Source organism: Gossypium hirsutum, chromosome A13 (assembly GCF_007990345.1).
Source record: "Gossypium hirsutum isolate 1008001.06 chromosome A13, Gossypium_hirsutum_v2.1, whole genome shotgun sequence".
In the NCBI taxonomy this organism is placed as follows: domain Eukaryota; kingdom Viridiplantae; phylum Streptophyta; class Magnoliopsida; order Malvales; family Malvaceae; genus Gossypium; species Gossypium hirsutum.
Genome location: NC_053436.1, coordinates 15274295 through 15296062, shown reverse-complemented (window position 1 = coordinate 15296062; position 21768 = coordinate 15274295). Strand labels below are relative to the sequence as shown.

General features: G+C 35.2%; 1 protein-coding gene and 1 long non-coding RNA gene across 2 annotated transcripts; both read right to left on the bottom strand.

Annotated features, from left to right (window-relative positions):
• Window positions 1-18523: 18523 nt before the first annotated feature.
• On the bottom strand, window positions 18524-19354 carry LOC107894627 (uncharacterized). Its single transcript, XR_005907510.1, has 3 exons — window positions 19202-19354; window positions 18828-18963; window positions 18524-18741 (listed from the first exon to the last, which is right to left on the bottom strand). It is a non-coding gene; the product is annotated as an uncharacterized lncRNA (long non-coding RNA).
• A 180-nt stretch (window positions 19355-19534) lies between these two features.
• Window positions 19535-21759, bottom strand: LOC107894917 (protein LNK1). Its single transcript, XM_016820085.2, has 3 exons — window positions 21138-21759; window positions 20591-20915; window positions 19535-20160 (listed from the first exon to the last, which is right to left on the bottom strand). The coding sequence occupies exons 1-3, from the start codon at window positions 21728-21730 to the stop codon at window positions 20065-20067; spliced, it is 1014 nt and encodes a 337-aa protein (XP_016675574.1). The 5' UTR covers window positions 21731-21759; the 3' UTR covers window positions 19535-20064.
• Between the last annotated feature and the right edge of the window lie 9 nt (window positions 21760-21768).

Below are 21768 nucleotides of genomic sequence, written 5' to 3'. Positions count from 1 at the left end.
ACACATGAAAAATGTCATGGATTCTGTCTAACTCTGGTGGTAATTCTAACTGATACGCCTCTGGCCCTACTCGCTTAAGAACTCGATAAGGCCCTATAAACCGCGGACTCAATTTGCCTTTCTTGCCGAATCTCAAGATCTTCTTCCAAGGTGAAACCTTTAAGAAAACTATATCCCCAACTGCGAACTCTATCTCTTTGCATTTTAGATCCGCATACGACTTCTGTCTATCAGATGCCTCCTTTAGTCGATCTCATATCAACTTAACCTACTTTCAGTATCTGCCACCAACTCCGGTCCACGTACTTGTCATTCACCCAACTCTGTCCAACACGTAGGCGTACGACATCTCTGCCCATAAAGTGCCTTATATGGAGCCATCTGAATACTTTCTTGGTAGCTGTTATTGTATGCAAACTCCGCCAATGGCAAGTAGTCCTCCTAACTCCCACGAAAATCGATGATACAACCCCTTAACATATCCTCCAAAATCTGAATAACCCTCTCCGACTGTCCATCTGTCTGTGGGTGAAAGGCAGTACTGAAATCCAAACGTGTACCCAATGCCTCCTGCAACTTCTTCCAGAACTGAGATGTAAACCTAGGGTCTCGGTCAGAAATAATCGACACTAGCACTCCATGTAATCGCACTATCTCTGCCACATACAACCCAGCCAACTTTTGCAGGGAGTAATCAGTATGAACTGGTATGAAATGAGCAGATTTTGTTAACCTATCCACCACTACCCACACAGAATCTTTCTTGGTGGGTGTCAAAGGTAGCCCACTTACAAAGTCCATAGTGACTTTCTCCCACTTCCACAATAGAATTTTCACCGGTTGCAGTAATCCAGAAGGAAATTGATGTTCAGCTTTCACTTGCTGGCATGTCATACATTTCCCCACGAACTCCGTTACTTCTCATTTAAGCCCAGGCCACCAATACAGTTCTCGCAAGTCGTGATACAACTTATTCCCTCCAGGATGTATGGCACAAAGTCCTTCATGAGCTTCCTTCAATATTGACTATCTCAAGTCAAAGGCCTTCGGAACACAAATTCTTCCTCGGAAGCATAAAACTCCTCCAGTATTCAGTCCAAAATCCTCATTCTCACCCTTCTCAACTTGCTGAAACTGAAGAACCAATGAGTTATCTTTCAACTATTTTTCTTTAATCTGCTCAGTCTAAATAGGCCTCACTTGCAATTCTGCTAACATACTTCCATTATCAAACAGACTCAAGCGTGCAAACAAGGCTCTCAAATTAGAAACAACCCTTCGACTCAACGCATCAGCCACCACGTTAGCCTTACCTGGGTGGTACTCAATCGAACAGTCGTAATCCTTAAGCAACTCTACCCATCTTTGTTGCCTAAGGTTTAACTCCTTCTGAGTTAACAGATACTTTAGGCTCTTATGGTCCGTGTATATAATACACTTTTCTCCATATAAGTAATGTCTCCAGATTTTCAACGTGAAGATCACTGCTGCTAGCTCTAAGTCGTGCGTAGGGTAGTTCGCTTCATGAGACTTAAGCTGCCGCGAAGCATAAGTGACCACCTTACCTTATTGCATCAGTACACATCCTAACCCCACATGTGACGCATCGCTGTACACAGTGAAGTCCTTCCCAGACTCCGGTTGAATCAACACTGGTGCTTCAGTCAATACCTTTTTCAAATGGTCAAAAGCTTTTTGCTGACTCTCAGTCCAGACAAATGCTACCCCTTTCCTTAACAGTTTCGTCAATGGTACAGCAATCAGAGAAAATCCTTCTACGAACCTTCAGTAATAGCCTGCCAAACCTAGAAAAGTCCAAATTTTTTATATTAATTTTGGTGGCTTCCATCCCAGAACTGCCTTAACTTTTCGAGGATCCACTTTAATTCCTTCAGCAAAAACCACATGACCTAGAAAAGCCGCTTTTCGCAACCAAAATTCACACTTACTAAACTTTGCATACAGTTCCTTCTCTCTCAGCAATTGCAGCACAATACATAGATGCTCATCATGTTTCTCCTTGGTTTCCGAGTATACCAGAATATCATCGATGAAAACTACTACGAATCGGTCCAAGTAAGGTTGGAACACTCGATTCATCAGATCTATGAAAGTGGCAGGTGCGTTCATCAACCCAAACGGTATAACCAGGAACTCGTAATGACTATATCGAGTCCTGAATGCTGTCTTATGAATATCCACTTCCTTTACCCTTAACTGATGGTATCCAGATCGAAGGTCAATCTTGGAAAATACCGAAGCTCCTCTAAGTTGGTCAAATAAATCATCAATCCTTGGCAGAGGGTATTTGTTCTTTATCATCAGTTTGTTCAACTGGCAGTAATCGATGCACATGCGCATTGTCCCGTCTTTTTTCTTCACAAATAACACCGGTACTCCCCATGGAGGCACGCTTGGCCCAATGAAGCCCCTATCCAACAACTCTTAAATTTGAGCCTTTAACTCTACTAACTCCTTCGGTGCCAGCCTATATGGTGCGATGGACAAAGGCGCCGTTCCAGACAACAAATCTATTCCAAACTCAACTTCTCGGTTCGGAGGCAATCTTGGAAGCTCTTCCGGAAAAACATATTGGAACTCCTTTACGGTCCTAACCTTATCCACTGTCAGTCCCTCCTCTTCTGACTGACTTACAAATGCCAAATAGACCTCACAACCTTTCCGAATCCACTTTTCAGCTCTTAATTCCGACACCACATTGGATAAATAATCCCTTCGCTCACCTATCACCATAACCTCCTTATCCTTTGTGGTCCTTAACACCATTCGTTTAGCAGCACAATCCAGAGTCGCTTTATGCTTAACAAGCCAGTCCATTCCCAAAATGAGATCAAACTCTCCGAACGGTAACTCCATCAGATCTCTAGGGAAAATCTTACCTTGAGTTTCTAAGGGTACATCCCTATACAGTTTGTCTACCCTAACCGAGTGACCCAAAGGACTTAGTACATATACCCCACTCACAATCTCCTCAAAGTGTACACTCAACGACCCAGATATGGCACATGCAACATAGGAATGAGTAGATCCAACATCCACTAAGGCAGTATACGACATGCTAAAAATAAAAAAACGTACCAGTTATGACGTCAGGTGCGTCACCTTCCTCGCGGCGACGAGCAGCATATACCAAAGCTGGCTAACGAGCCTCAGTGTTAACAGTACCCTTGCCAGGTGCCCCACGTCCATGGCCATTGCCACCGCGACCTCGACCATGACCTCGCGCTATTTGCACGGGTTGCACAGCCTTTTGTTCAACCACTTGAGCCTGAGTTGGCCTCTTAAGACAATCTCTGATCTTATGTTCCTTTGATCCACAACGAAGACAAGCCCTAGAACGTTTCCAACATTCCCCCAGATGCATTCTACCACAATCTCCACATGCTTGTGGTCTAACAGTATTCACCGGAACTGCTCGAACTGGTTCCTCCATCCTAGCTCTCTTAACATTCCGGTTTGCAGCACCAGTTGGTCCAGCATCTCTCCTGAACTGATTTTGATCCCTGTCGCAATTCCTTTGTTCAGCTTGCTTCACCTCTTCAGCTATCTTAGTCTTTTCTATCAGTGCAGAAAAATTGCGCTCTCTTTGCGGAGCTATGAGCACCTTTAGCTCATCCCTGAGGCCATCCTCAAAGCGAACATTGCGCTCGTATTCGGTAGAGACAATACCATTAGCATACCGGCTCAATCGTAGAAACTCTGCCTCATATTCAGCAACGGTCTTACCACCCTGGGTTAGGTTTAGGAATTCTTTCCTTCGCGCATCCACATAGCTAACTCCCACATACTTCACCTTGAAGGACTGCTTAAACAACTCCCTAGTTACCCTCTCAGCTGGGGTACCCTCTCTCACAGTGATCCACCACTGATACGCCTCGTCCCGTAGTAAGGATACTGCTCCTTTTAACTTTTGCTCTACTGAGCAGTCCAAGTCATCCATAATCCGCTCCGTGGCTTCCAGCCAGTACTCAGTCACATTTGGGGCTACTCCAGATACACCCCTAAAAACTTCCGCTCCGTTTGTAATGGCCCATTTTCAGTAAAAATCGGAATAGTGGTTTCGTGACCACAAATCCGATCTAGAAAGAAAATTTATTTTAATATTGTGGCATAGTCTATATTACGATAGGAATACTGCATGAAAATTTTGATAGGAAAATTTTATTGATTATATAGTTAAATTGTTAAAAAGAGAAAAGAAAGAAAAAAATGCATTCTCGGGACTCCGTTCCGATAAATCGGATTCGTAAATATTTATTACAAATATTTACGAAGTTAGTTGTGTGTCTAATTAGGTTTTGATTAGGTGAATTTGACTTAATTAGAAGTAATTAGGAAAAAGATTAGATTGAAATAAGTGTGAAAGTTTAATTATAGATTAAAGAAAATAAAAAGGACTAAATAGGTAAATATGCCCTTATTATTAAATGAAGCGGTTTAATGTTGAAAGAAAAAAAATCTAAGATATTTTTTATATAAAATATATATTATATATTATATTAACTTAATATTTAAGTATTAATATATAATATATTATATTATTATATTATATATAATATAATATATAAAACATAAGAAAAGTAAAGAAACAGAATAGAAAAAAAAACAAACAGAATAGCAGGGACGAAATAGAGAAAAAGGGAGAAAGAAAATAAGAAAATTTAGGATTTCAAGCGTTTAAATTCAATTTGGTAAGTCAATTTAATTCATTTTCTTGTAATTATTGAGTTTTTATGATCCTAGAACAAAATACTATTAGGTATATGTTGAAATTTTGAGAGTTATTAGATTTTTTTATATAGTTATTGTTGAATTTATGGATAAATTAGAGATTGAACTTATGAAAAATTCAAATTAGAATTGAGAAAAAAAAGATTGAATTGTGAAATAGATTGCAATAAGGAGTAAATTATAAGAAGTTTGAAATTGGGGTTTATTAGTGAAAATATGGGAGTTAAACTAAGTTATAAGTAGAATTTAAATAAAAATAAAGCATAGATTGTAATAGAAATGGAAATAATTTTAGTTATGGAATAAATTGAAATGTAAGTTAATGTAAGAAATGATGAATTTATTATATCATACATGTTTATTTTTTTTAATAGCATAGGAAAGTCATTTAATTATTTTCTCTAACATATAAATGTTATATGTTTTATATGGAATTGAAGAGAAAGAAAAGAAAGGAGAGGACCTAATTGAAGAAAAAGGAAAAGGGAAGGCTAAGGAGTGAAGGAAGACATCATCTCAATCTTTTTGTTGTAAGTACTACAAGATTTTTTTTAAATTAATTTTATTTAGATGTTTATATTGTAGTATAGAATTATTTAGAAATAAAAATGTAATATATATGTATATATTTAAATTTATAAGTAAATAAATAATAATAATAGATTATGAAATTATGAAATTTGAAAAGAAAATTATAATTGGAGAATATAAGAAATTATATTGTTTGAACATTAAGTAATAATGTTGTGACAAAAGTATATGTGTGAAAAAGATTTGATATTTGTGAATTGTGTAATATGTACTAAATTGTAATGATGAAGAAATGAAAAATCTTTTTCGAGATATTTATGTAAAGTATTTAAATGTATGAAATTCAGTTTTAATGCCCAAATAGATGAATCTAGAACTACTAGGATATTAGTGGCATGCCATTAAGGAACTCTAGCGCGCTCTCTGATTATTAGCACATTAGTGCTCTCTGTTCTATTATTAGCACGTTAAGTGCTCTCTGTTTAGCACATCTGTGCTCTCTGTTCGTTTGTGCATAATAATGCACTTTTGTATTTGTTCCGTATATCCAGTGTGTTCTATTAAGTCTACTTTGGGCTAAAGTTATAAGTTGTGAATCAAGGCGAATTATCAATGTACTAAGGTAAGTTTTATAACTTATATAATAATAAATTAAATTTTGTTATTATAAGATACAACTAAAGAAACTTATATGCATATAAATATATATTGATCAAAATGGATTATAATATTTTAAATAGGATTTATTTGCCTATTTATTCTTGTAGTGCTTACTAAGCCTTCACCGGCTTAACGCATTTAATTTTAATGCGTAGGTACAGTTACACTCGAAGAGGTAGCGTCGACTAGAAGATCTCTCATCTCATCACATCCTCAAGAGCTTCATAAGTAGGTACCATATTTTGAATTAAAAGTGGCATGTACAAAGGCGTTATTTTGATCACATCAGAATGTTACAAGACTTTTGTTGTAAAAAAAAATGGTAATTAGTATTTTTAATGTTTATACTAATGAAATGGTACAAAAGTTTATATAGTATATATGGTATTGGTTGTTTTTGGTTTGAACTTGCAGGGGGTTTTATACAAAATAAGCAGAAATGCTGCCGAAATTTTGAAAAAAAAAATTTTGTTCCACTCTTAATACGTATTTTGGGCCTCGAGGGTTTATTATAAAGACTTAAAAGTTAAACTATGCTATGAATTTTATTTATTTATGAATTATTTCTAAGTTGTCCAATATGTCCGATAATGCTCCGTAACCCTGATTCGGTGATGGTTTAGGGTTAAGGGGTGTTACACCGTTGGCCCGGAGTCGCTCAGAAATGGACCCCCTATTCATGGGCCCGATATTAGCTCCAGCCACCCTTTCCAGAACTCTTAACATGGCCTGGGACAGAGCGTCATCCCCCGCGGCTCGATCATACGGCCCATTCTCATCCATCGGTGGTGGTCGTGCTACTCAAGCGGGTATGTGTTCAGAAAACGAAGATCCAGCTTGAGTACTACCTCGGCCTCGACCACGGTCTTTTCCCCGAGTAGCTCTCGTACTCATATCGATTTATCTGATTACGAATTTTATGCAGTTAGTTTACTGTTTCCACTGTTTATTACAGAATATCTTATGAACAGATAAGGTTTCAGAGTTGTTCTCGCGTAACCACAGTTTAGCTACTGTCTCAGTTTCCTAGGGCTTAGTTTACCCTACAGTCTCAGTTTCGTAGCCTTTACGCTATATTATCTATAGTACTATCTCTAAGGTTTAGTACTAACTACAGTACAGTTCAGTATATAAAACAGAATAGTACTTACAGCCTTGGTGCCGGAGATTCAGTGTGCCACCTCATCAGTTTTCAGATAAACTCAAAAGATTTAGACTTTTTGAAATCCATTTTCCAAACATTTGTGTTTAAAAAAAAACAAGTTCGGGGATTATCTCCTTTAAACAGGAAATTTTCAAAAGTTAGGTTTTTCTAAAAATACCCTTTTTTTGGCATAAAGTTTTGAAAACCCTTTTTGGACCCGATCCACAGCCGAGTTGTTGCAACTGGGCTCTGATACCACTAAATGTAGCACCCCAAACTCGGCCCAGACGTTAAGGCCGAATTCGACGTGCCACTTTGAAGTCAAAAACCCGTGTTCCCTTTTTAGTGTTTTAAAAAGCCGACTTTTGTCAAACTAACCAAGTGAATGGAAGCTGGGCACCAGGTAGGTATCCATAACAGAGGAGGTGAGCCATGAAGGCTGCTTAAGTACCAAGCTCTCCGATTGGATCCAATCCTAGACATGTCCACATCCATTACCACACTTGGTTATAACAAGTTGAAATTTTTTTGAGTGGTTATCTTTGGTAAATTGAATATTCGTGACATCGTGTTATTTAAAAAAAACAAGTATCGTTTTGAAATCGTGCCCTAAGTCTAGCCCATTTGAATTATTATCCATCAATTTAAAGTTGTTTAAAATAATATAATCCCAGAAAATCAAAGAAGAAAATAAAGTTAAAATGGCTTTATTACAACCTAAAATTAAATAGTAATTAAAAATAACTTAAGAAAACCAGTCTCTTTTTCAAACCCAAAAGTGTTCACCATGGCCACTCTGAATCCCCTCCGGCTCCAAGTCACCCACATCAAGGCTCATCTGCAAGGTTAAAGAAGGGGTGAGTTTGGGGAAACTCAGTGTGTAAGGAAAACCCATTCAAAGTCCAAGTCAGCTCAAGCCCATTGGGCCTAAGCCCATTCAGGTAACAGTGGTACTGGGCCAGAGCCCTTTTCAGATTACAATAAACTGGGCTTTAGCCCCTTATTCAGATAACAGTATGGCCCATAGGCCCATTTCAAAATACATGCAACATCAGTAAACATATGCAAGCCCATTTGGGGAGACTACTCAACCCACCAACCACTACACTCCACCCGTACCAGCCATACACTCCATGTGGGGAATAGCTCAACCCACCCAGCCCAACACTCCACAGTTGCAGCCTTGTTGCTCAGTTAACAGTAAATTGAGGCAAAGCTTCCAGTACGTGGATAAGCCACTTTCAGTACTTCCTCCGTCAATATCCTAGTCCCATGCATCAGATAATAACAACATGGCATGCGGTAAATAACAACAGTCAAACATGCATTTAGGTCAATTTAACCCTAGGGGTATTTCGGTAATTTATCTCCTAGGGTAAAACTGTAAATTTTCCACTTTTAAAGGTATTTCAGTAATTTATTTATTTTAGGGTTTTTCATGCATATTCCTACCTTTCACATACTAACAGAATCACTACCGAGGGTTCTTACCGAATTGGGCCCGTTGGGCCATCATTCCAATTTTGGCCCATTAAGCCCAAAAATATCGAGGGCACAGAAATCATGTACTTTGCAGTCCAAACATTGCAGCTTACCAAAAACATTAATCGATTCACCTCACGAGCATTCGCACACTCGCAAATCTACAAAATACCGATTTTCGGCATTTCGACTTTTTGACTTTTGTCGATCTAGACTAAGAAAGAGGGTGTTAGTTACACACCTGTTTGCGACGATATACTGACGAGATCCACATACGAACCGCCTACAATTGGATTACTAACACGTTAATCTAACTATTCAAATACAAACTACGTATTAACCCCTTACAATATTTGGCCAACCACACCTATAGATCATGGTAAGCTTATAAGAAATCAATAAGCAACTCATTAACAAATTTTTGTCAATGTTTACCACATAATCATAATTTCACTGCAAGCTATCTTCCTAAGCAACAGTCACTCAATCATTTATAACTGGAGCTACGAAACTCCAAATCAAGTGCCGTTAATTTTCCCTGAAAATAGACTCATATATCTTCTATCCATAAAATTTTCAAAATTTTTGGTATGGCCAATCAATACCAGATTTTTCTTAAAGTTTCCCATGTTTCACTGTTTGACTAATCTGACCACTCTTCATTACGAATCAAATTTCTCATTGTACAGAATTCAAAATATATTCTCGTTTATTCCATTTGAAACTAGACTCATTAAGCTTTAATTACATAATTTAAGCAGCTTCTAACTCATCTCCCACAATTTATGGTGATTTTCCAAATTCACGTTACTGCTGCTGTCCCAAGCAGATTTATTACCAAATCACTCTTTCACACCTAACTTGCATGCTTGTTATTTAAACATGTATATCACCAATCAATCATTACATATCTATGATTTTACTTAAGTATAATCTCCATTTCATCATTTTAAAGCACAACATGTTAGCCGATTTTTCCCTTTAACATCTAAGGCACATGCATGCTCATTTGTTTGGTTCAACTTCACCTATCTTCCATTTTTCATCAAAAGAACATGAAACAACAACCAAAAACCAAAGTATGCTTCATGAGTTAGGGTAGAATCAAGAAGAACTCATGAACATTAAGATAGAAGCAAAGTACCAAGAACTTATCTTCAATTTTTCCCCCTCCTAGTGACCGAATATTCAAGGGTTTCCTCCCCTATTTGCTCTCTCTCAAATTCGGCTATGAAGAACAAAGAATGAACAAAAACCTTCCTTTACTTCCTTTTGTTATTCTTATCACTCAACATTTTATGACACATAAATGATATACTAATATTTGTGCCATACTCATGCCATAATTCCAATAAAAATATGCCCATAATGCTTACCATGCCCATCATCCATTAACTATTAAAATGTTAAAATGCATACATTATCAACTATCCATCACCTTGGCCGGCCACTACATTAAAAGTGGGGAATTTGACATGCAAATCCTCCTATTTTGCACTACTATTTATTTGGCCACTACAAATTAGCTTATAGCATTTTCAAACATTTTCACATAGATCCTATTTCATAATTTCACTCCTTTTTTCTTATGGAACAAAAATTAACTAAAATTACTGGGTTCTATCTTAAGCTTGGGCCTTCTAGAGGCCCACTAACATAATTAAACCTATGCCAACATTCACAGAATTCGCAAAAATTGGGGCGTTACAGAGTGGTTGGAGCAGACGTAATCTTTCATCCAAGCAGGTGGCCTAATAGATCATGTGGTATGGCGTAAAGGGGAAACAGTTGGCGCAGATAAAGCTGGTTGGGGAGCAGAAGGAATGGATAAAACAAGTGAATAGGAAGGAACAGGAATGGAAAGCAAAGATTCAAGTTGAAGAAAATTGAAACTATCAGTGATAAGGAGAGACAAAAAATGTTTGGTAGGAAAAGAAAAAGGAAATATTGTTTCATGAAAAACAACATCACGGTTAACAAAGAAAGTTTTGGTTTCAAGATTGAATAATAAGTAACCTTTCTGCACAAGAGAATAACCCATAAACACAGACGGAATAGCCTTAGGAGAAAATTTATCATGATAGTTTGGTGTGGTAGCATAAGCAAGACAGGCAAAGACTTTCCAACGAGAAAAATCTAGAGGCGTATGATATAAAAGTTCAAAAGGACACTTCCAATCCAAGAGAGGAGTAGGGATATGATTTATCAAAAAACAAGCAGTTAACATACATTCACCCCAAAATTTACTAGGCATATAAGACTGAAATTTTAGTGACCTGGCCACTTCAAGCAAATGTCTATGTTTTCGTTCAGCAACTCCATTTTGCTGATGAGTGTGTACACATAAGCTTTGATGTATAATGCCAAACATACTAAAAAAATCATTGCACTCATTCTTAAAGAATTCATACCCATTATCACTTCGAACAATTTTAATACCAGTGGAAAATTGAGTCTTAACCAAGCTTAAAAAATTGTTTAAGACAAACAAACCCATCACTTTTATACCGTAACAAATACACCCATGTCATCCTTGTGTAATCATCAACAATTGTTAAGAAAAATCTATGGCCATGATGAGTAGAAACCCGATAAGGTCTCCACAAGTCGATATGAATAAAGGAAAAAACAACATCAACACGAGACACACAGATGGGAAATGGATGCCTAGTTTGTTTAGCAAAAGGACATATAGGACATTGGTTTATACTATCAATATTTGAGGCTGTAAAAAGAAGGTTAGGCACCTTATTCAATCTTGAAACTGAAGCATTGCCAAGTCTAGTGTGCCAAAGAAAGGATGAGTCAACGGAAGCAACAACGACAACGGATGAGGGCAAAACTACACGAGTCTGTCGGGCTAGATCGAGGATGTAAAGACCACTATGTGCCTTACCAATCCTCTTCATCTTTCCACTAGAGAGATCCTAGATAAAGCAAAAATGAGGGTAAAATGAGACAACACAATTAAGATCAACAGTAAATTTTGAAATAGAAATAAGATTATAACGAAAATTTGGAACATAAAGGACTTTCGTAAGCTAAAGGCCAGGTAAAATGGTACAAGTACCGACATGAGTAACGGAAACAGATGAACCATTTGAGAGTCCAACACAAGGTGAACTTGATGCACACACAGCATGAGATTCTAAGAATTGAAAATCAGAAAGTATCTGGTCAGTCGCCCCAGTATCCAGAATCCAATTGTGACCAACATCAATTATACCTGCTAGACTGGCAGTAGCCTCAACTGTAGGTTCCTTGTTCAACAAACTCAAAATTTGATGATACTGTTCCTGAGTAAACATTGGTGCCTGTGGATGAGAACTAATGGAATCAATCACTTCATTATCAAGTGCAAGAGCAGTAGTAGAAGCATTATTCACTGCGAATCCGGAACCATTGTTCGCCTTTTTCTTGGTAAACTTAAAATCTACAGGATAACCAATTATCCTATAACAATCTCTCTTTTATGCCCTTTAACCTTGCAATGATTACAAGTTCCAGTAAATCATTTCTTTTATACCATCTGAACTGAAGAAAAAGAAATCGGATCAACCTCAATAGCACTGGAGCTATGTTGTCTCTAGGACTCTTCTTGCATAAGCATTGAGTATGCATTGTTGACAAACAGTAATGGATTCATCAACATAATTTGACTACGCACCGCATTATACGTCTCATTGAACCTCATGAGAAACTGGAACAAATGTTATTGCGAAACATGGGCAACTCTCTGTTTAGATTAGACACATCCACAAGAAAAAGATGGCACAAACGCATCATATTCATCCCAAAGCAATCGCAACTTAGAAAAATACGTAGAGATGGAAGCAGTACCTTGAAGCTGCGAGGCAATTTCACAATGCAGAAAAAAACTCTTGAACCATCCATTTTATGGAATCGTTCACCAAGATCACTCTATACTACTGCTGCACTAGAAGTAAAAACAATCCCTTCCGAAAGCTCCTTGCTAACCATATTTAATATCCTAGATAAAACAATAGCATTACACCTCTCCTACTGGTATCCTAATTCTCCAAGAAACAACTCCTTGGAACAATAACGACCTACCAATCTTAATTTATTTTGGCCAGCAGTGCAATTTTCATGGTTTGGCTCTAGACATTATAGTTTTCAACTCCAGTCAATTGGTGAGAAACTAATAGCGTACCTGGAGTATGCATTGTTGACAAACAGTAATGGATTCATCAACATAATTTGACTACGCACCGCATTATACGTCTCATTGAACCTCATGAGAAACTGGAACAAATGTTATTGCGAAACATGGGCAACTCTCTGTTTAGATTAGACACATCCACAAGAAAAAGATGGCACAAACGCATCATATTCATCCCAAAGCAATCGCAACTTAGAAAAATACGTAGAGATGGAAGCAGTACCTTGAAGCTGCGAGGCAATTTCACAATGCAGAAAAAAACTCTTGAACCATCCATTTTATGGAATCGTTCACCAAGATCACTCTATACTACTGCTGCACTAGAAGTAAAAACAATCCCTTCCGAAAGCTCCTTGCTAACCGTATTTAATATCCTAGATAAAACAATAGCATTACACCTCTCCTACTGGTATCCTAATTCTCCAAGAAACAACTCCTTGGAACAATAACGACCTACCAATCTTAATTTATTTTTGGCCAGCAGTGCAATTTTCATGGTTTGGCTCTAGACATTATAGTTTTCAACTCCAGTCAATTGGTGAGAAACTAATAGCGTACCTGGAGTATGCATTGTTGACAAACAGTAATGGATTCATCAACATAATTTGACTACGCACCGCATTATACGTCTCATTGAACCTCATGAGAAACTGGAACAAATGTTATTGCGAAACATGGGCAACTCTCTGTTTAGATTAGACACATCCACAAGAAAAAGATGGCACAAACGCATCATATTCATCCCAAAGCAATCGCAACTTAGAAAAATACGTAGAGATGGAAGCAGTACCTTGAAGCTGCGAGGCAATTTCACAATGCAGAAAAAAACTCTTGAACCATCCATTTTATGGAATCGTTCACCAAGATCACTCTATACTACTGCTGCACTAGAAGTAAAAACAATCCCTTCCGAAAGCTCCTTGCTAACCGTATTTAATATCCTAGATAAAACAATAGCATTACACCTCTCCTACTGGTATCCTAATTCTCCAAGAAACAACTCCTTGGAACAATAACGACCTACCAATCTTAATTTATTTTTGGCCAGCAGTGCAATTTTCATGGTTTGGCTCTAGACATTATAGTTTTCAACTCCAGTCAATTGGTGAGAAACTAATAGCGTACCTGGAGTATGCATTGTTGACAAACAGTAATGGATTCATCAACATAATTTGACTACGCACCGCATTATACGTCTCATTGAACCTCATGAGAAACTGGAACAAATGTTATTGCGAAACATGGGCAACTCTCTGTTTAGATTAGACACATCCACAAGAAAAAGATGGCACAAACGCATCATATTCATCCCAAAGCAATCGCAACTTAGAAAAATACGTAGAGATGGAAGCAGTACCTTGAAGCTGCGAGGCAATTTCACAATGCAGAAAAAAACTCTTGAACCATCCATTTTATGGAATCGTTCACCAAGATCACTCTATACTACTGCTGCACTAGAAGTAAAAACAATCCCTTCCGAAAGCTCCTTGCTAACCGTATTTAATATCCTAGATAAAACAATAGCATTACACCTCTCCTACTGGTATCCTAATTCTCCAAGAAACAACTCCTTGGAACAATAACGACCTACCAATCTTAATTTATTTTTGGCCAGCAGTGCAATTTTCATGGTTTGGCTCTAGACATTATAGTTTTCAACTCCAGTCAATTGGTGAGAAACTAATAGCGTACCTGGAGTATCGGAAGGATGTAAGTAAAGCGGATGATTGAAATCAAGGACTGATTCAATACTCATGACGCAAAATCCCCAACGTTGGAGCTTCAAGAGAAATGTTGAGTAAAACCAGAAAGCAACAATTGAAGAGTGCCCTAGAATGATGACCAAGAAACCACCTAATAGCTAGCCTTGGGCCAATATGACCCAACTAAAAAAACTTACTAACTAGCCGATAAAGGCCAAAAACAAGCGGCAAAACAAAGTAAACTGAAAAACCTGAAAACAGTTCAATTCTGCAAAATCATGAACGACTCAAGGAACACCGACGATTATGAACGGCGAGATTATGAACCACTAGTAAACAACGATTTCCCTAGCTTTGATACCATGTTGAAAATGATCAAGAATTCATTAATGTGTTGTAAATTTGATAGTACATTCTACACTTATAAACTCTGCTAACAAACTAACTTACACAAACTAACTCTAACTACCTAGCTAATTGTTTTCCCTTTTCAACATTTTGGCAAATCCAAGGCCAATTGTGGTTGACAAGCTCCATGCATCAAAATTTCATGAGATGATAAGGGAAGATAGGATCTTCCTCACTATGGAGGATGCAGTTGTAACATGTGCTCCAAAATTGGATTTAGAACCATAAGTTATCGTCGAACTGATTCGGAATCAAATTAAACAATATAAAGGTTTTCACATTGAAATATCTCATTTTATTATATATTAATTTTTAAATTAATAAAAAAGATATTAAAAAGAAATATCAATTAAAGTTTTTGTTTTTATTGAAAATTACTTAATTAAGTTGGTGTCATTTTAACGAAACCTATTGTCTATTTTCAATTAATTCTATAACTCTAATGAAATCCAACTAAATTATCCAACAAAATAACTTCTTCTTCTTTTTTACTTTTATATTGATAAATTTTATAATTAAAACAATAAAAATTAAAATATTCTCAACAAAAATGAATGTTTTTAAACTTTAAATTTATTATTTATTTTAATAAAATATGGTAAATTTAAATACTAATAATTAAGTTTGTCTTGAAGGCGAAGCAACCATTAAGAACTACATTAATGTAAGTAAGGCGAACCATTGTCCAATGAAATCATTTAGAATAATAATAAGTATACAAAGAATATAAAAACTAAAATTTGAAAAATTAAAATATAAAGACTAGCCTCTCAATTTTAATAAAGCAAAAAAGCTAAAATTTATAATTAAATAAAATTAATCTTGATAATGGCCAATAATACTTATAAATAGATTCTGACAATTTTGGATACTAATATCAGCTAAAAATAGATATAATGTTGCAATAAATTTAATCTAATATCAATTATTATGTTTTTAAAAATAAATTTATATATTAATATGATTTAATTTCATAACCATTGTTAATGAAACGTTAAAAAATTATAAAAAATAAAAAAAAACATTAAATATAAGTTAATTAATATATAGGTAAATAAAATTAAGAATTGTGTAAAATTATTATCAGGTATATATCATTCAATTATATAGAACACATAACATTTTGCGGAGCACCTAATATTATTTATTAGATGTATTTGCCAATACTCTTTCTTTCAACTTACAAATTTTAAACTAATTTGTTTTTCTTACAATTTTGAATATATATGCGTTTGCTGTATTCTTATTAGTTGCATTTTATATATTTTTTTGTAATTTTCAGATCCACATGTGGTTTTTAAATATGTGATAATTTATTAGTATATAAATTTGAAAAAAAACGAACAAAAATATTTAATTTTAAATATTTAAAAATTTTAATAAAAGAAAATATAAATATTGTCGGGATACCTTCAAATTTAACTATTAATAATATTCTTTACAAAAAGTAACAACTATTATTAAAATTTAAAATTTAATTATTAATTTCAACGTATTAAATCTTAAATATTTTAAAATTCAACTCAAAATTTAAAAAAATGACTAAGAAGATAAACTAACTTTAAAATTAAAGGTATTAAGGATGTGCTTTCAAAAATTAATAAATTATTTTAGAAAAAATTATTTGTAATAATTCATCGATTAAAGTATGATCTAAGTTCTGTACTCTTTGTATATTTAAAATCTAGTCACTTCATTTTTCAAATTTACAATATATTAAAATTATTAATACAATTAAAATTCTTCTGTTACATTTGGATTCGGTGCCTCATTCTTTTTGCTATATCAAGTAATTTTTTTAATTTCAAAATACCATATAAACAAATTTAATAGAAGAATTTTAACAATGTTAATAATTAGACTTGAAATTTTAAGTTCGATAAGTAGATGAACTATATTTTTAAAAATAAGAATAGAGTGATTAAATTCAAAATGTACAAAAAAAAATAGACTTGAAGCACGTATTAACCTAAATAATTTATAAATAAAATAATATATAAATTAAAATTTGAATAATGTTTCATGCATTGTCTATGCATGAGTCTCATGCACTGATAATGATTAATAACACCTCAGAATAAAAAATAAATTTATAATTAAATACTAATAATTTTATTTAAATATATTAAATATTAATTAATTATAATTATTATATATAATTACTAATAACTCTCATGTTTAAAGTTTGGGTTTAAAATTTAACATGTTAGATTTAAAGTCTAGGGTCTTAAATTTAGGATTATTTTTGTATTTATTTATAATAAATTGATATTTAATTATATTTAAATAAAATTATTAATTTTTATTTATAAATTCTACTTTTTTGTTTTATTAAATGATAAAATATTAAGTTATTATTCACTAATGGTATATAAAATTCTTACGTGGATAATGGATAAAATATCTTCTCTTAATTAGTATTAAATATTATTATTTACAAATCAATTTGAATAAAATAATTTTGTTTACGCAAAAATACGATTTAGTTAACCAAGTTTGATATGGATCAAGCCTATTGCTGATGTAAAGTTTCAACAAGGTGGAGAAGGTGGTGAAATTTTAGAGCTATTCGCCAGTGTAAGGCATAGATCCATCCGTGATTGGAACGAGGGTGAGAAGTCATGAAGAGCTCCCTTAGTGAGAAAAAAAGCCCAAATATGTGTGTGGTAATTGGATTCCCTTGGCCTAATCTCGAAAAATGTATATAAAGGGGCCCTTGGTGAGTCTCACAATGTGATCAAGATGTTTAGGATAAAAATTCCGTCCAATTAAAGTAAATGTTACAAAGTGACTTTGCTTAAGACAAAAGCAATAGTAAGATTTTTTTCTTGTGGATGAAGTCAATTTGATTTAGGAAAATTTATTACAAAAATTGTGGTAGTCCTCAAGTCTTTTGAATTACACCAACATCGTAAGCATTGTAACCATTGGTAAGTATTTAAAATTATGCTCATGGTGAAGATAAAACAATTGTTTGGAATTAAATTTGCCTCGAAGGCGGAGCAACCATCTGAGATTACATTAATGTAATAAGGTGAGCCATTGTTCAATAAGATCATTTGGGATTATAATAAGTATGTAAGGAATAATTATTCCATGAAATCGTTCGAGATTACACTGAGTATGTAAGGATTGATTACCTTTAGAAAATTCATCAAAAATGACAAAGTGTGAACAATCATTTTTATGATCATACATTACATACTTGTCTAATTTTTTTGAGTCAATATCAAAATGTTCTAAGATATTTAAAATAATTTTAAGGCACTTTGGTAGTTAAGTCTTAAAACATAAGACCATATGCCTAGATACACGAAAGTTCAAATACAAGAATCTACTTCAAAGATTGTATGTATTGAAATATAACCTGCCAATTGCTATATAACTATTTTTCAATCATATTTTAAGATATTTTAGCAACTCTCGAAACCTGAGTTATAGGAACAGTTTTTAAACCTGAAATTAATATTTACAAGAATTCATCTCTAACTCTATAAATGTCCACAAATTACTTTCTTAATATAAGTACTCTTCAAAGAAAAAATTGGCCTTATATGGTCCCACAAAAGGCAACAAATAGAAAAGTTTTTGAAGTATTAGTGACAAATAAGTGGAGTGGTTATAACAAAACATTATCTAAAAAATCAAAGCCTAAAAAAAATGCAGAATCAACCCTTTGCATCATCTTCGTATTTTCTGATGCCTCACCCACAATCATTTCACATGATCATAAATAAGATAACAATTTACAAAGTGCTGCACTCTGTTATTTTATCAAATTCACAAAGTTACCTGTTGTTATCTGAAACAGCACCGTTTTCTTCATGATCGATTTGTTTTTCAGCGGAGGCAGGTCGAGCAGTGGGGGAGCCATGAATCTGCCATTTCAAATCCGCAGCATAATGCTTTGTGAGCTTAGGGGAAACATGAGTTTTCTTCAAACGAAAATGAACAAGTGCTTTACCATGCCATGAGACTTTAGAGAAGCGGTATCAGTAGCAGGCCGTAGAGACGGATCCGAAGACCTGTGGAATAGTAAGTGTGCTGTGGATCTATCTATAGGGTTTGTGTCAGTTTCTATGTCCATAAATCTAGTGCACCTGGAAAACAAAACGAATAAACGCAGAATTTAGAATTACAAGAAAGAATGAGACAAAAGAAGCACACTGTACTCAAGATGTAACTATTCATAGTTCCTTAGAAATCGATACTTGCCAAGTTCACATCTTATGTGTGATTATCATTAATGTCCAGATTTTCACATCATCTGCCTTATGTAGTCAAACAGTGACAACATCAAAAGTACTAAGAAATTCATGTCAAAGCAACAAAACATACTTGTTTGTTTCTTCGGCCACCAATGGACCACTTGCATCTTCATCATCTCTAATGCCATTTTTCGTATCTGTGCAGTTATGCCTTTGTTCAGCAGTTCTACCCAAGCGATACAGACTATCCTGTATGCACAGTTTTGTCCTGATATCCAACTGAAAATTCAAGCAGTTTTAACTCAATCAATTACTGTTTTACCAATTACCTACAAGAGACATGCAAATATGTGCACATCATAAAACCTTTCCATCAGTTATACCTTTTCCATGATCTTGTTGAAGCTGCCGAAAACTCGTTGCTTCTAGTGAGACTTCATCCAACATTGAACCTACACAGGAGCTTTCCTACCTGTTTGAAAAGCCTAATTCTGCTTGCTTCCCTACACTAAATCCTTCAACTTCACTATGATCTTCGTCCTGTTCGGACTGACAGACCTGCTTTTGAACAGTGACTGGATCATAAAATGCAATCTGACTTTCCACTCTTGCCTGGTTGATATTCCCGTTGACTGGGGCTTTTGTATCTTGTTGATGAAATGGCTTTCCCATCTTCTCATTCGTTATAATGTCAGGAACCTCAAATGAAAGACCCCGAAGCTCTCTACGGACTGTGCCTGACTCGATGCACAAGATGACCCGTTTGTCGAAGGATGCTCGTTAATTTCAGATTTGGCACTAGTTAGAGTTGGAAATCTTGAAATTTGGTTTGAAGGACCGCTGTTATTGTGATGCATATAGGGAACACTGGCCTGCCCATAGCTTACAGAATCAGGCCCCGTGTTTTGCTTGTGCTGTTGAAGGTCCAGTGGGGAAAAGAGTTGACATGATGAATCAGTAAAGGGATGCTTCACATCTACAAACTGCTTGATGTTACCATAATGGTGATAAGAGCCACCGTTTTCGAGGAGATGATCTGTTTCTTCTCCAGATGCTCAGTTGCTTGGACTGCCTTTTCTGTGGGCTGATCTGTAATTTAACGATACAACTTAGACAACATAGTAAAGATTCCACATGGCAATAATATGTCAAAGAAAATTTACAATCAACTCTTTCATCTGAAACCAGCTTAAGCGTGGATATAGCATTTATTATCCAACTTTAGATTGAAGATTTATATACATTATGAACAAGGACTATGAAAATGTCATAATTCTTGCTGATAGTAGGCTGTAGTTTCCTTCGAAGTACCTTATTAGTAATATTTCTATTTAGCATCCTAATTTAGTGTAGCTCGAAATTCATCATCAGAAAGAATAAGTGGCTAAAAGATTTTTGGAGGATGACAACTTCTAGCTGAAAAAGTTAGATATTCAGATATTCCTAAACAAAATATAAAATTAAAAAGATCAATAGGGAGAGACACAGAAAGTTTAGAAAAAGGAAAGATTTTACTAACCTGCTCAGTGGGTGTCAAGTCATCCTTAATTTCAGATTCTTTATTGGATACATCCAAAGAAGACATGTCAGCAAGACCAGGATTATCACCACTCGTATCAAGGGAACTTATTTTGTCCCTTGGAAGTACATTTTTCTTGTACGAATCAATAGTTGAAAGACCGACATTGTCTGGCCTGGAAGTTGCACAATGCTCTGGTAAACTATTCAACTTAGCATCAGCCTTCAACACATCCTGAAATCCTTCAGTAGCATGTGAAGATGAAACCCAGCACAAATCATCTTCATTACTGAGACTCCCCAACCCAAACGTTGAATCACAACTTCTGTAAGATCAATATGAAAGGTTAAGTACTGATAAGTACTATGTAAACCCAAATACATGCATGCGTACAAATATGGTGCAGGTACATGTATGTGGATATTTACAGATGTTCAAACATAGATGCTTTTTATGTTATACCCAAAGCACAGATCCTACTGAACCTTGGGTTTTACATAGTAAAGCAAAACGAGAAACTTATTAATAATAGGATTTCAAGATCTACCTGAACATCCGGTCAACATCCTCAAAATTTCCAATGTCTCCCCAGGCATAACATAGGAGATCGCAGTTTTCTTTGTCTTCATGGTTATTATTAAAAAATCTGAGATCACCATTAGTATCAGACATGTGATTTAGCGGAAAACGGTAGATGTTATTGTCCTCTATAGCCCAGTTGTCAACCAAGACAGGATCTTCAGCACAGAAATCACTGCTAACTGAATCTATATCACCAATTTTGAGACCCTGGCTGGACACCATTGGATCATCAGAAACCATGCCCGTAACTTCTTTGAGTGAGTCATTATCACCTGAAGTGGGAAATATGCCATCAGAACTGTGAGACCAAGGACATTTTTCTAACATTTTGTTCTTGGTCAAAGTATGAATGCCTTTTCTCTTCTCGCTCAAAATACCATATTTAGCCGTATTATCTGCATTCCTAGCAACTCCAATCACTTCGTGTTGTGGTTTTGTTCGACCATCCCCTTGAATTTTGAATTGAGCCCTATATTCATCAACAGTACGAGGAACTATATGATCATCGGTAGCACTAGCACCAAATTCATCCCAAATATTATCTTCAAGCTGTAACATCAATTACATAAGTTTAGTCATAATCGGTCATTCTTTGT

Bases quoted from the DNA above. Each gene is read 5' to 3' on its own strand.
- LOC107894917 (XM_016820085.2), bottom strand. From the start codon at position 21,730: ATGTTACAGCTTGAAGATAATATTTGGGATGAATTTGGTGCTAGTGCT. The intron at 20,916-21,137 runs GTAGATCTTGAA...TTGATCTTACAG, and splicing joins GATGTTGACCGGATGTTCAG to AAGTTGTGATTCAACGTTTG. The intron at 20,161-20,590 runs GTTAGTAAAATC...GTTAAATTACAG, and splicing joins ACTTGACACCCACTGAGCAG to ATCAGCCCACAGAAAAGGCA.